The sequence below is a fragment of the Elephantulus edwardii genome, unplaced genomic scaffold, assembly GCF_000299155.1.
Source record: "Elephantulus edwardii isolate Elephantulus edwardi_28Jun2011 unplaced genomic scaffold, EleEdw1.0 scaffold00113, whole genome shotgun sequence".
NCBI classification, from domain to species: Eukaryota; Metazoa; Chordata; class Mammalia; order Macroscelidea; family Macroscelididae; genus Elephantulus; species Elephantulus edwardii.
The window spans coordinates 2356773-2371616 of NW_006399863.1; the positions used below are offsets into that span (position 1 = coordinate 2356773).

Consider the following 14844-nt stretch of genomic DNA (forward strand, 5'->3'; position numbering starts at 1 on the left):
CTTGAGGAAGGAACACCTTTGTCTTATTTGCACAAATGTGTTGGGTGAGCTAGCGGTGGGGCAGGCCATTCCTTCGAGAAGGATCCTTTGTCGCGGGCAGGCCACGTGGTGTCCTTCACACAACCCATACTTGAATGGGGAGATAGGCCTATGGATACACCTCAAAAGTGACACCAATTTGACCCTGCACTCCCTGGGCCTGCCTTGAAGCTGTTCCCTGGGCAAGAACTTCCCCAGTCTGGCCTGATATCTGACTACCCTCCTTTTCCCAAGGGACATACCTTCAGGGTCTGGAGACCGAAGCCACCTACGATCCAGCCACTCAGGAGTTTGTGTTGCACAGTCCCACACTGACCGCCACCAAGTGGTGGCCTGGGGACCGTAAGTACCCACCCCCGCCTCACTCCTGTTTCATCCTAAGGAGGATAGAGTTGGAAAGCAGTTTGGCCCAGGCTAGGATGTCCCACAAACACCTTTTCCTGGGCTTATGACCTTTGGGCAAAACAGCTCACCTCCCTGAGCCTCTGGTAAATAGACAGGGTTAGGAATTTCACCAGCAGGTGGCCGAGAATCCCCTTAGGAAACTTCTCGAAATGGTTGAGGAAATTGATCCAACCTTCAGAGGGCAAAGGCCACAATGACCCCACATAGGAGGAGATGGTGGTGCTTATGGGGACAGTGCTCAGCTTCAGGTTCTCCCCACTACACCAGTGCCTCTCGGCTCCTGAGTGAAGGACTAAACTTGTCACCAGCCAGCAAGACCTGAGATTAAAAAGAGTTACTAAGAAAATCACTCGTCCCACTCCTACTCCAATCACCCACGGTTTACTGGTCCTGTGCTGCACCTTCCATTGTGGCCACCAGGTGGCGACCATGCCACGCTTCCCTGAGGCTTAGAGCCCGACCCTATTTATGAAGCAGCCCTGGTGGTACAGTGGATTAAGTGTTGGACTGCTGATTTTAATCCACCAGCCACTCCAATGAAGAAAGTGGAGGCAATCTGCTTCTGTAAAGATTTACAGCCTCAGCAACCCTGTGTGGCTTATCCGCCCTGCAGGATAAGATTCCTAGGAGTTGGAATCTACCAGATGGGCAGTGGGTTTTGGTGGAAAGGAGGGCGTCTCAGTCAGCACCTCTCCTCTGATTCACGAACTGACCTCTGAGGACATCCGTGGCACCAGAGGACCCAAGCAGTTACTGCCTCGTGTGGAAAATAATAGGACAAATGTGTGCAGTCTGAACGAAAGCAAAAGGACAGAGAATGAAAATGACTGTTGTTAAAACCGCAAAGAACTCTGCCCATGCAGTCAGGTAGACCAAGACTCAAATCCCAGCTGTGTTCCCTCCAGCCCAGTGACCTTGATCCTCCTCAAACCTCAGTTTCCTTATCTGGAACATGGGGCTCAGACCTGCTCTCTAGGAACTGGAGATAACTAACATACGAAAAGACCAGAACAAGGTAAGGTACCACCTGGGTTTTGATACACGTGGTTCGAATCCACCAGCTTCTCCATGAGAGAATGATGGGCAGTCTCCTCCCGTGTGATTTACCGCCTCTGACAACCCACTGGAGGGTGAGCTGTGGATCTGTTCCAACTCGATGGTACACAACAGTTATCTATGGTTGTTACTGGGTTGATGGCAGAGTGATTCCATAACAGTTTTTAAGGGCAAAAACCAAATCTTGCTTACTTCTCAGTCCCTTTGGCAAGTTGCTGAGAGATTCATCTGTCTCCTCGGGGTGACTTCCCCTCTGTGAGACGCCTAACATGCCTGACCTGTGTTTTGCCAGGATTCTGACATGTCCCCAACAACTCTGACAAAGATTCTATCTCTCCAATTCCCAAGAAAATGACTCAAATCACAAGACTGTGTTGTTGTTGTTGTTGTGGGCTGTCAGGTCCATTCCGACTCCTCACAGGGTCAGGACCCTTTCGTACAAGAGAACTGCCCTGTAGAGCATTCCAGGCTAAAATCGTGGCGGGAGCTGATCGCAGCATACAAACCGCCAGTCTTTTGGTTAGGAGCCAAGCTTTAACCAATGCACCACTAGGGAACCTGGTGAGCCAAGAGGCTTCTTTGGGTGTTGGGTTTTTTGCTATTAAAAAAAAATATTGGTTTGCTTACAAAAGTTGTATACATTGTGTTTCACACTATCCTTCATTCACATTGTATTTCATACAATCATTCCCATTCATTACATTTTCTAAAGTTAATCAACATTGAACTATACCCACCATTACCCTATCTTTCCAGATTCCTGCCAGATCTTTCCAATTTCCTTTACCCACCTCTCCCACCACCCATCAAATTTCACGACCCTATAATTTCCCCCTGTACATCTTCATCCTTTTGTTCCTACCCTCCCCTCTCTTTGGATCCTCATACATATTTTACTAGTTCTCTTTCTAGTTCTATAATCATAGTCTTATACAGTATTTGTCTTTTGAGACAAAGTTAGTTCATTAAGCATAATGCACTCCAGTGCCTCCCAAGTTATGTAGGAATTTTCAAGATCATTGCTCCTGGGTGCTGCGTAGTGTGAATGTACCACAATTTCTCAGTCCATTCAATTGTGATTAGACATCTGGGCTATTTCCATAGTCTAGCTATGATGAATAATGCTGCTATGAACATTGCTGTACAAATCTCCATTTGTGTCTCAATTCTAATTTTGTTGGGCTGTATTCCAAGCAGTAGAATAGCTGGGTCATATGGAATTACTACGTTCAGCTTTTTAAGGAAACACCAAACTGCTTTCCAGAGTGGATGTACCATTTTACAATCCCACCAACAGTGTATGAGAGTTCTTATCTTTCCGTATCTTCTGCAACGTGTATTTATTGCTGTCCTGTTAAACTCTGCCACTGCTACTGGAGTGAAATGGTATGTCATTGTGGTTTTGATTTGCATTTCTCTCATTGCCAGTGATTTTGAGCATTTTTCATGTCTGTTGGCCATTCAAATGTCTAAAAGTCTTTCCATGTTTTTGCCTGTTTTGAATTGTATTATTGGTCTTTTTCTTGTGGCAGCCCTGTAGGATACAGTAAACTTTCATTATGAGACTTTTGTCTGAGATGGTGTTGCCAAATGGCTTTTTTCCCCAGTTTTCTTTTTACTCTGTTGGTAAAAGTTTTTGATGAGCATGGGGTCCTGTTCACCAATTTTAGCCTCTCCTGCTTTTGTATGTCAGCTGTATCTGTCAGCCTTTTTATACCATGATCTAGACCTTCTAAGTTTGAACCCACTTTGTTTCTTATGATCTTTATGGTTTGGTGTTTTACCCCTAGGTCTCTGATCCATGTTGAGTTGATTTTTATGTGTGGTGCGAGGTGTACATCCTGCTTCAGCTTTCTGCAGGCAGCAGTAGTGTTTCACCTGCACCATTTGTTGAAGAGGCTGTCAATTCCCCATTTGATAGATTTTGTTTCCTTGTTGAATATCAGTTGACCATAGATAGATGGATCAACTTCTGTGTTCTTGACTCTGTTCCATTGGCCTGCATGCCTGCCATTGTTCCAGTACCACATTATTTTGGTTATTACAGCTGTATTTTGAGATCAGGGAGTGCTATGCTTCCCACTTCATTCTTGTTTTTCGGAAGTGCTTTGTTTATTTGCTTTCCTCTAAATAAACTTGCCAATTGCCTTTTCTATCTCTTTGAAAAATTAATTTGATATCTGTATTGGGATTGCATTAAACATGTAGATTGCCTTTGGTGGGATTGTCATTTTTACAATATTGAGTCTTCCTATGCATATTTTTCCATTTATTTGTGTCTTTTATTGTTTCTAGCAGAGGTGTTCTGTAATTTTCTTTGTAAAGGTCTTCTGTGTCCCTAGCTAGGTTTATTCCTATGTATCTCAGTTTTGTTTGGCTATTATAAATGGTATTGCTTTCTTAGCTTCCTTATGTGTGTTTTCTTTGATACTGTAAAGGAATCCCACTGACTTTTGTATATTGATCTTGTATCCTGCCACTCTACTAAATTGGTCTGCCAGCTCTAACAGTTTTTTTTTTAGTCTTTGGGGTTTCCTGTGTACACAATCATATCATCTGCATATAGCAACAGTTTCACCAGTCTCTGCCAATCTGCATGCCATTTATTTCCTTCTCTTGTCATATTGCCTTAGCAAGTATTTATAGTACAATATTAAATAGGAGTTGTGACAGTGGACATCCTTGTCTCATCCCTGTTCGTAAGAATACTTTTCGTTTTTCTCCATTGAGAATTATACTGGTAGACAGCCAAGTTTTAAGTGCCTCTTAGCTTTCTCTATGGGTTGTTTCCACTGGATTCCATAGGCTTTATCAACTTGATCTTGGATGAGAGAGCTCCCAGAGGATCTCTATAAAATATCTACCAGGTCCATTCCTCCACAATCATGGGAGCTTATATCATAGACCCACCATTTAGATGGGACCGCCGCACCTCTAGCCCCCCAAGCTGCTGTCCGTAAGTCCCTCCAACTCAGTGCATGCTGGAGCCAGGAACCAGAGAGCCCCTTATCTAAGTCCTAGTCCTTTCCAAGGATGACAGGGAAGATCCTTCAAGTCACGGCTTTGTTCTTACATGCTGTCAAGTTGGAATCAATTCATAGCTGATACTCCAGTGGGGCTTCAGAGGCTGTAAACTGCATGGGAGGAGGCTGCCCAACCTTCTCCCTCAGAGCAGCTGGTGAACTTGAACTGCCTGCCTTTGGGTTGGCAGCACAGCTCTTTAGCTCATGCTCACCTACTGTCTTCCCTCAGCCCTTGATACCCTCACCATACAGCTCTCCACATGGATCCAGTCCTCAAGCTTCTGTGCACTTGTTCCCTCTGCCTTTCACACCTTCCCCTTATACTCCTGCCTCTTTGGCACCTCTCCCTAGCCTATACCCTCTGAGGCTGACCAAGCCAAGCCCCTCCCGGCCTCAGAGCACCCCTTTCCTCATGCCACCACGCCAGCCCTTCTGCCCATGTCCTAATTCCCGATAGTGATCTGCTCAGCGCACGGGGTCACTCACCCTCGTCTCTTGTCCTCAGTGGGACGGACAGCGACGCATGCCCTGGTGCTGGCACAGCTGATCTGCTCCGGTGCCCGGCAGGGCATGCATGCTTTCATCGTGCCCATCCGGAGTCTGCAGGACCACACCTCGCTGCCAGGTAGGAACCCCCAGACACACCCACCACCCATCCTGGGCTCCAGATGGGGGAGACAGGGCCCAGGACAGTGTTTCCATCAAGCAAAGGAAGGGGCAATGGGACAGACCTGGTACTAACTGGCTGAGGCTTCATACAGGTCGTCAACATCCTTACCTGCAAAATGGGTATAACAATGATCCCGGCACCATGGGCTGCCGGGATCCCAGGGGAGGTGAAGCATCCAGGAATGCAGCACCTGGTATACAGCAAGCGCTCACGTGACAGTCATTCCCCGATCCCTCTCCTTTTAGGAATCACCGTTGGAGACATTGGGCCCAAGATGGACTTTGAACATGTGGACAATGGCTTCTTGCAGCTGGACCACGTGCGGGTCCCCCGGGAAAACATGCTGAGTCGCTTTGCACAGGTGGGGCTTAGGGTGGTGCAGCCTGCCCAGAGAAGGGACAGGAGGTCCCACGGGCTAATGCTGGTTCTGGACTCCCATCTGGAGAGCTGAGTGTGGGTACCTCACAGCTTGGAGCCTCACAGACTGGTGAAACCTCAGCTTGAGCGCTGGGTGATTTTAGGCAAACCACATCCCCTCTCTGAGTCCCCTCAGTTGTCCCTGCTCAGCTGGTGGGGTGGGGAGGAGAGGAGGAATGGGCTAGGGGAGTAACTGAACGTATAACCTCAATGAGGACTGAACTTACCCAGTCATTAGACACCATCTGGGAGAGGGAGGCTGGAGATTTTCTGGGGGTTTCCTGTTTTGCCAACCATTACTCCTTCAGTTGAGGATCAGGGGGAGGTTGGGCTGTCCCAGGAGAGGAGTGGGGGCCCTGTCCATTGAGCAGCATACGCTGAAGTGCCTCGGTGTTTTAACAGCCTGCATGCTGGCTGGTCCTGGAGCAGCCGTGTGTGCTAGCATGCTAAGTTTGAGGGGTGCAGTGCCATGGAGCTCACCCCAGCACTGTCCTCCATCCACGCAGGTCTTGCCAGATGGCACCTACGTCAAGCAGGGGGCTGCACGCACCAACTACTTTTCCATGGTGGTGGTGCGCGTGCATCTGCTCCGGGATGAGATCCTGCCCCTGCTGCAGAAGGCGTGTGTCATCGCCACGCGCTACTCCGTCATCCGCCGCCAGTCCCGGCTCCGGCCCAGGCAAGGACCTCCAGGGGCTGACCACACAGACACTGCCACCTCCTGGGCCCACGGTACCCACACCCCACACACCCCTGTGCCAGAGCCAGGCTGCAGGGAGCAGACAGACAGACAGACACACACACACACACGCTCACACGCTCACACACTGCTCAGCATGGCCTGGGAGGTCTCTGTCTGGCCCCCTCTGACCCTAGCTAACTGCCTGGTCCACCCTGCGCCTGCCAGCAGGCAGCCTCGAACCACTAAACCTGATTTTCATTTGTCTGTTGGGGTCTGTGTGCCTGTGATTGGCAGAGTGAGCCCAGTTCAGTGGCTAGCTGAGTCTGTGGTATCATCATGGTTTCTCAGAGCCTGAGTGTCCTCTCAGACAGGAAGGGGTGAGCCTGCTTTGGGCCGACCATCAGCATCCAGCTGTACTATACCTGACTCCTTCTACATCTGTTTTCTTATGTGTGGCCATCTGGCTACCGCCTCCCTGCTTCATGGCCCAGAATACCCTGCTGTACCCTCACTGTTTAACCTACACACACACACACACACACACACACACACACACACACACACACACAGTGTTGCCAGGTTTAACAGATAAAAATACAGGCTGCCAGTTAAATAGGAATTTCAGATAAATAAATATATATTTTAGAAGAAATACATCCCAAATGGACACATATACTCAAAACGCAAACCCATTGCCCTCCAGCAAATTACCTCATCTCCCATGGGGTAGCTGGTAGGTTCAAGCTGCTGGCCTTCCCATGTAACCACTGCACTGCCAAGACCCCGTAACACACTCTCAAGGTCAAGAAAATGGAGTGAACAGTAAGAAAACAGAGAGGGCTTAGACCAGGCTCAGCATGACTAACCTGAACTATCTGTTTGTACGGCTTTGGGGGCCTGGAAAGGTGGTGTCTGTGTTTTAATGACAGCTCATGTCCCAGCCCAGCTGAGTGACCCTGGGCAAGTCCATGGGCTGTGGCTTTCCCACCTAAAAAGTGAAGGGTGACCATCAGAACTAGAATTTGAGAGAATGCAGCCCAAGGTGGTGCCGTGGGCTCAAGTGTCCAGAATGACCCTTCTCCAAGCACAGAAGACCTGGTGTCACACGCAGCTCGGCCACTTGCTGCCCGCGGGGGCTTTGACGAGCCGCCTCGGCTCCCTGTGATTCCATTGTCGTCTACCAAGGGAGGGTGTGACGGGACATGCCTTTTGGGGTGTCACTGAAGGTGAGATATGTGCCTGGCTCTCAGACAGCTTCTTCATCTGTCACACTGTTCCTGGCCCCTCTGAGGCACCCTCATCAGCCAGGGCTTCAGAACCTCAGCCTGGGGGGAGGTGGCCGAGTCTTCTGAAGACCCAGGTGCTCAGAGGAAGGTGCGGCCAATGGTGCTGTCCGAAGGCCGTTTTCCTGAGATGCAGAAGAGAATCAGGGTGACTTAATAAGACCAGGCCCAGGTGAGGAGCTCCTGCTCCGGAGAGTAGCCCCCAGGCTGCTCCCCCCAGCTAAGGAGGGAGCGCACGTACAGGCCTTCTTTCAGTACACAAATAATTACCACGGCTGCCCATGTTGGGCACTGAAGGCACAGCAGTGGACGAGCCAGACAGCCTGGCCCTGGGATTCCACCCTACCCGAGCTGACATATTTTTTTTAATTTTTTTTTTATTTTGTGTGTGTGTACCGTCAAATGGGATCTGACTGGAACAGGAGGAGATTGTCCCTCCTTCTCCAACAGAGCATCTGGTGGATTCTAACTGCGCACTTCTGGGATTGCAATGCAGCTTCTTGCCACTAGGCCACCAGAGCTCGCCCTAGTTTACGTCTTGATTGACATGTTATTGCTCAGGCATCACACATTTTCCTGTGTCCAGTAAGGACATGTGTGCAGGGAGAGATCACTAGTCCCCATCATCACAATTGCACACACATGACCCTCATCCAAAACCCTCGGGGTCGGATATGTTGACGTTTGAAGGATGTCTGTCCCCTCAGATTTTAGAGGATGGCACGATGCAGAGACCACAACTCTATACACTTGTCCCCACGAGGGACATCAAGAGTGGTCTAACATGTCAGTATTTCCAGACAAGTGCAAGTTCTTTCTAGATATGATGACAAAAGATTAACAGCTTCATATAATTTCCAAGATAAGCAACAAATTATAAAAAAAAAATGTGTTGGTTATTAATGGTTTCCATGGCCTTGGGTACCTGGGATGGTAGATGTGGCTTGGTGGCAACTTTATAAATTGTTCTCTTCTCTTCCCCTCAGTGACCCAGAGGCCAAAATCCTAGACTACCAGACACAGCAGCAGAAAATCTTTCCTCAGCTGGCTATGGCCTATGCCTTCCATTTCGGGGCTATCAAGGTCTTGGAATTCTTCCAGCATGCCTACAGTGCCATTCGGGATGGAAACTTTGCCCTGCTGCCTGAGGTAACTGCTGTGGCCCAGGGAAGAGCTCTGGGAGGGGAGCAGCCCAGCCCAGGTCCCCTGGACTGTCCCACCTCCCGCCCCCACCTTCCACATCCTCAGGCACCTCGTGGACCACCACACTCTGGAATATCACATCCACTGATGCCTGGCCCCCACACAGCTCCAAACGGTTTGAGAAATCAGCACACATTTTATCTAGAATATGGACCCACCCTCTCGGACCTGCTTTTGAAACTCAGACAGCTCTGAAAACTAGAACTTGCTTAGAAATGACTTGGTGGCAGTTAGTTCCAAACTGACTTGATTTATTATCCCACTGATCATTTGCTGCAGAAAATATCATTTGATCTTTAAGCCACCTCAGTTTCTACAGGGCATGTTTCATGATATTCCTGAAATGATCTAGTTATCTTTCTAAAATCCAAAAGTAGTTCTGATTCCATAACGCAGCTGGTCCCCAAAGGGTCAGGCCCTGTGCTTTACAAATACGGCTTCGTTTACTCCTTCTAACTTTACAACAGTCAAAGATGCCTGTTTACAGATAAGGAAAGTGAAGCCCAGAGAGCATGATGTTCCTCCCAAGGCCTTGAAAGTTTGAGAGAGGTGGGGGCTTAGAAAAATGAAAAATCAAACTCGGCCCACTTCTGGCACCCCTGCTACACTGGGGACAGTGGCTCGGGGGGACAGGGGATCACAGGTCCTTACAGACCAGCTGTCTAAGATTTCTGCTCCAGAAAGGTCCTGTGGAGGATGCCCCCAGGCAGCCCCTCTTCCTGAGTGAGGTCCTAGCCCTTTGCTCTTGCTGCTGCAGCTCCTCACTGTGCAGCCTTGAGCGAGTGTCCTAACCCCTCTGAGTCTCCGTCACTGCATTTTTAAGTGAACAGAAGAAACAGTGCTCGCTCAGCACCCAGTGGGTACTCAGCGTGTGCACAGCTGTCACTGGGGGACCCCTGCACAGCACCTGATCACCCCACCCTTCCCTTCCCTCTGGCAGCTCCATGCACTGAGTGCAGGCATGAAGGCCACCATATCAGAGGCCTGCACCCAGGGGGCCGAGCTGTGCCGCAGGGCCTGCGGGGGCCATGGCTTCTCCAAGCTGAGTGGCCTGCCATCCCTGGTCACCAAGGTGACGGCTTCCTGCACCTATGAGGGCGAGAACACTGTGCTCTACCTGCAGACAGCCAGGTGAGACTCCCCAGGTGACCCAGGCCTTCTCCCTGTCGCGGCCCTCAGGGACCCACCCAGCTTCTGCTTGGGGTGAGCCTCCGTCTGATACCCACAGAGGGAAAATCTTTAGCGAAGTGCTGCTCCAGGACCACCCAACTGCCAGAATGTGTCTGCAGTTCATCCACTGCTTCCCAGACTCTGCTGCTCCCCCATCAGGCTGCCCTCACCCTTCACAGAGACAAGAGCATCTGTCTCCTCCCTGGCCCTCACCTCCACCGGGCCCCAGAGCAGCCCCTTCTCCATAGGCAGCCAGAGTGACTTTCAAGCTTAGAGAAGATCTAGGCTGGAATTTTTCTATGGCTTCCAGTGCTTTTAGGGAAAGGCCACAGTCCATGTGGGGTCCTCATACTTAGTTCCTTCTCTGTCCCACCCTCACAACCTCCTGCCTCTTGTCACTTCTTCCAGTCACACACTTCTTTCCTACCACAGGGCCTTTGCACTTGATGTTCGCTCCACCTGGAATTCAAATGTCACCTCCTCCAATATGCCCTCCCTGACCACTCCACCTGGTGTAGCAACTCGCAGGCCTCCTACCCTGTCTCCTTTGGATCTTTTACTGCAGTTTCCAGTGGTCTCCTCTTTTTGTTTATTTAAGTATTTTGCACTGATCCCCAATTAACCAGGAAGCTCCTGGAGAACAGAGACTTCAGCAGCCTTGCTCACGGCAATACCCCCAGATTTAGGTGCAGGGCCTGCTCACCGGAGGCTCAGGCCGGAAGCAGGCATGGCGGCTGCGTCAGCCTCCTCCACATAGATGGTCTCTTCTCATCTTTCTTGTCTGTGGGCCTCACAGCTAACAAAGCTTCTCGTCCACCCAGGCTCACCTCCTTTTAGGTGACTGAACAGGACAAATAACCTCCGTATGAGAAGGGAGTGTGCTTGCAAGCATGAAGGATAATTTTATGTCTAATGTTTATTGTTTATTTGTTACTTTTCTACTGGGTTATTCTTATTTCTTTGTTGGACATTAGCATTTACTGAATATCTTGTGCCTAGCTGACACCTTGCCAAGCACTTTGCAAGCATTAGCTCATTCATTTCTCACAAACTCTGTACCAAGAAGGAAGTTGGTAGGGTCTCCAGTCACAGATGCAGAAACAGGCTCAGTGAGGCAGCTGCTTCCACACCATCGCTCTGGGCTGTGACCGGCTGCATTAGAATCTGGGGCCGCCTAAGCCCAGCCTGCAACCACAGTGTTGTCCCAAGAGCTAAAAGTCATCAGTAATCCTCGCACTCATGTTAGCCTTTCTGCATCTGCCCTTTCGTCTCCTTTTCTCGCCTAAGAAAATATGATTCCATGTAGTCACTGTACAGTTCGTCTGAGCTGACAGGGAGAGCTCTGTTTGCTCAAGTCTCAGAAGGGCTTATGTAAAATAAAAAAAGCAGCCGTTCAGGATCTAGACGTTTCTGCAGCCCCACTGTGCTGTGTGGGGAACGGCTGCTATGAGGTTTACCCCATCCAACTCTCAGGAGTGGGGGGCTTTGGGGTGCAGGCAGGATTTAGTTATGGTGCTGGGCTGACAGCCAGGGGGCCTCTGACTCTCCATTATGGAGACTGGAGCCCAGCATGAGTGTGTGTCTTTGGAAAAGAGGGGTGCTGTCTGCCCCCATGTCTCACCTACATCGCCCACATTCTAGGTTCCTGGTGAATAACTACCTGCAGATCCAGACGAGACCAGGCTCCACATCTCAGAGCTCATTGCCTCAGTCCATTGATTATCTTGCCGCTCCTGCCCTGGCCAGGTGCCCAGCCCAGAAGGCGGCCGACTTCCTGTGCCCAGAGCTCTACACTGCAGCCTGGGGGCACGTGGCAGCCAGGTGAGCACCTGGAATTCAGCGCCCACGTGCCGCAGGTTCTTCCCTCACTGGGGCCTTTGCGTCTGGTTGGGTGGGAACTCATAGACGTTCCTCTAAAGTCCACTCCCCTACTTCCCCTCCACCTCCCTAATCCTCCCAGTCCTGCACCCTGAGCAGGGAGCATGGGACGTCACCCCTGTCAGCCATAGGTCACCATGCTGTCCCCCTCATGGCCAAGGGAGAGAAGGAGAGGCCCTTTCCTGCCAATGAGAGGAAACAGAATCTTTGATGCTATTTACAATGCCATGAATGTACCCATATGTAAATACTGTGGATGTGCTGATTTATAAGTCCTGATAAAGTATGGTTCTTATGTTTGAAATATTCCACAACTTAAACATAATTTTCAAAAATAGGGCTTTACCAAGAAGTGTTATATTCAGGGTCAAATGTGGGGAGGGCGAGAGGGGGTAGGGCAGAAAGAGAGGTCACAGAGAGTACCTGCCATGGGAAAGGCAGAAGTTGTGACCCCCCCCCCCACAGAGAAACCCTCTGTACCCCTCCCGGACTAGAAATAAAACTGGAAAAGGATGGAGGGACAGTGCAGGAGAAGAAGACCGTGCATGAGATGGTTTGATACAGTGACTATGGCAATGGGGGTTGGTGTGTCGAGATTCGTGAGATTGGCTCAGGACAAGGCAGGCTTCAGAGCTGTTGTGCATAGGGTCGCTATGAGTCACAGATGACTTGATGGCACATAACAACAACAGCGAGAAATTATATTCCCCAAGCTGCAGTCCTAGGACTAGGCCGTGGCTATTGCATAATCTCAAACCTAATCACAGGGAGCTGAGCTGCTAATCCCAAGGAGGGACCTCTCCAGTGGTCCAATCCCACCAGCAGCTCCACAGAGAAAGATGGGCAATCTCCTCCAGCGATTCCCCTCGGAAGCCCACGGCAGGGTCAGGAATGAGTTGGCTCCAACTCGCCGGCAGTGAGTCAAGTAGGTTTAAGTTAAGCAGCCTGGCACACAGTTAGTCCACAGATCTTTGTTAGCATCTAGAAGATGCCAGGCATCATTCTAGACCATATGAATAAGCCAAACAATCCCAGTTGACTTCCTGATAAAAAAACCCCAGTGCTCCGCAGGGGCAATGATTTTGTAAATCACTACCTAACTTGGGAGGGACTAGAGAGCTATTATGCTGAGTGAACTAAGTCCCATAAGGACAAATACTGTTTAAGACCATTATTTTTTTTTTAGATGGGTTTTTTTTTTGTTTTTAAATTTTTTTAAATTTTTTATTATTTTGTGTGCGTGTACCGTCAAATCAGATCTGACTGGTACAGGAGGATATTGCGCCTCCTTCTCCGGCAGAGCATCTGGTGGATTCAAACCGTGTTCCTCTGGGATTGCAGTGCAGCTTCTTGCCACTAGGCCACCAGAGCTCCCATTTAAGACCATTATTGTAGAACTAATATGAGGATCCACAGGGACGTGGGGAGAGTTCAGAGGGGTGAGAATGGGCGGGGAGGGGGCCACTAATCATAGGGTCACATAATTTGATGGGCGGAGGGTGCGTGTGAAGGAAATGGGAAAGATCTGGTGTGGAAAACAATGTATTTGGACTTTTTAAATAAATCAGTATAACAATGAAAAGAAAAACCTAGGCCAGCTCTGGTGGCCTAGTGGCAAGAAGTTGTACTGCAATCCCAGAGATGTGTGGTTCGAATCCACCAGGTGCTCTGCTGGAGAAGGACGGACAATCTCCTCCTGTACTAGTCAGATCTGATTTGATGGTATACACACACTGAATGAATGAATGAATGAATGAATGAATGAATGAATGAAAAGCCTGGGTGCAGGGGAATAAAACAAAACAACAAATCCATTGCTCATGAAGTTCACATTTCCATGGAGCTCTGGTGGCTTAGTGGTAAGAAGTTGCGCTGCCAACTCAAAGGCGCGCGGTTCTCATCCACCTACTGCTCTGAGGGAGAAAGATGGGCAGTCACCTCCTATGTGATTTACTGCCTCTGAAAACTCACTGGAGGGTCACCGATAGGTCGATATTGACTCAAAGTACCCAAGAACATGGTGATTGAGGCCTCATTATATTCTCTGTGCTTCTAACTTCACATGACATCTGATTATTATCAATTCCCTAACCAAGCAAAATAAATATTGCTTAATAAAGAGTTTGCTTTCTGTACAAATTCCACATGTTATAATAGATAGTTGGACAATGAGTAGAAAATAAAGATTAATGGAAAGTGAGTGAGTGAATGGCCTGGTGGACAAAGGTTGGGGTTTTGTTTGCTTGAAGGTGCTTTGTGCACAGGTTGGAGCCGACCTCAGTGACCTTGGGAGAAAAACCATTGTTTTTTGTGTGCCCCCAACAAGTCAGGTCACAGAACACGGTGCCAACAGTGGTATCAGGTGGAACCTGCCCTCATAAGAGGGGCAGCTGGGCCTGGAGCCCTGAGGCTTTACAGCACTGGCATTAAAGGCAGAAGCAAATAACTTCTCTGGAACAAATTTTTACCTATTTGACAAAATTCTCTGGAAAGTGATAATGTTCAGCTAAGCGTTCAGCTGTACAGCACATAATGGTCAGTGACTAGGATTTATTACGCTCCCCCAAGGGACCCCAGGTGGACTGAGGGGCACATCACCGTTCTCTTGGTCTTTTTGTCTTCCAGGCTCATAAAGGATTCGGCGCATAGCCTACAGACCCTGATGCAGTCCGGCCTTGACGAGCATGAGGCATGGAACCGGACCACCGTCCAGCTCGTCCAGGCCGCTAAGGTGAGCGGCCTCTAATTTCCTCTCTGCTGGGCACACCGGCCCAGCTCTTCCTGGAGTGGATGGCTCATTTCACTGCCACGGCCTTAGTCCGAGATGTTTTAATTAAAGGACTTAACTCCAAAGCAGTCTTGCTGGCAGCTCTTAGAGGAGAACATAATGAGCCAGTGTTATTGGATTTGCTTCAGGTTGTTCAAATATTTCCACCCAGAGAGGAAAGCAGGTCAAGTCTCCCCACAGGCCTGCAGGCGATTCCTGGATGCCTGATTCCATTTCCACTCTGTTGTGTG

General features: G+C 49.4%; 1 protein-coding gene across 1 annotated transcript in view; it reads left to right on the top strand.

The window, feature by feature from the left end:
* ACOX2 (acyl-CoA oxidase 2, branched chain) overlaps positions 1-14844 on the top strand; it is a 33758-nt gene that overhangs the window by 1500 nt on the left and 17414 nt on the right. The window contains exons 4-11 of the mRNA XM_006892193.1: positions 274-381; positions 5029-5148; positions 5439-5554; positions 6117-6289; positions 8562-8724; positions 9719-9909; positions 11590-11769; positions 14452-14557. Of these exons, the coding sequence (XP_006892255.1) occupies positions 274-381; positions 5029-5148; positions 5439-5554; positions 6117-6289; positions 8562-8724; positions 9719-9909; positions 11590-11769; positions 14452-14557 (1157 nt within the window). The remainder of the gene's footprint in view (positions 1-273; positions 382-5028; positions 5149-5438; positions 5555-6116; positions 6290-8561; positions 8725-9718; positions 9910-11589; positions 11770-14451; positions 14558-14844) is intronic.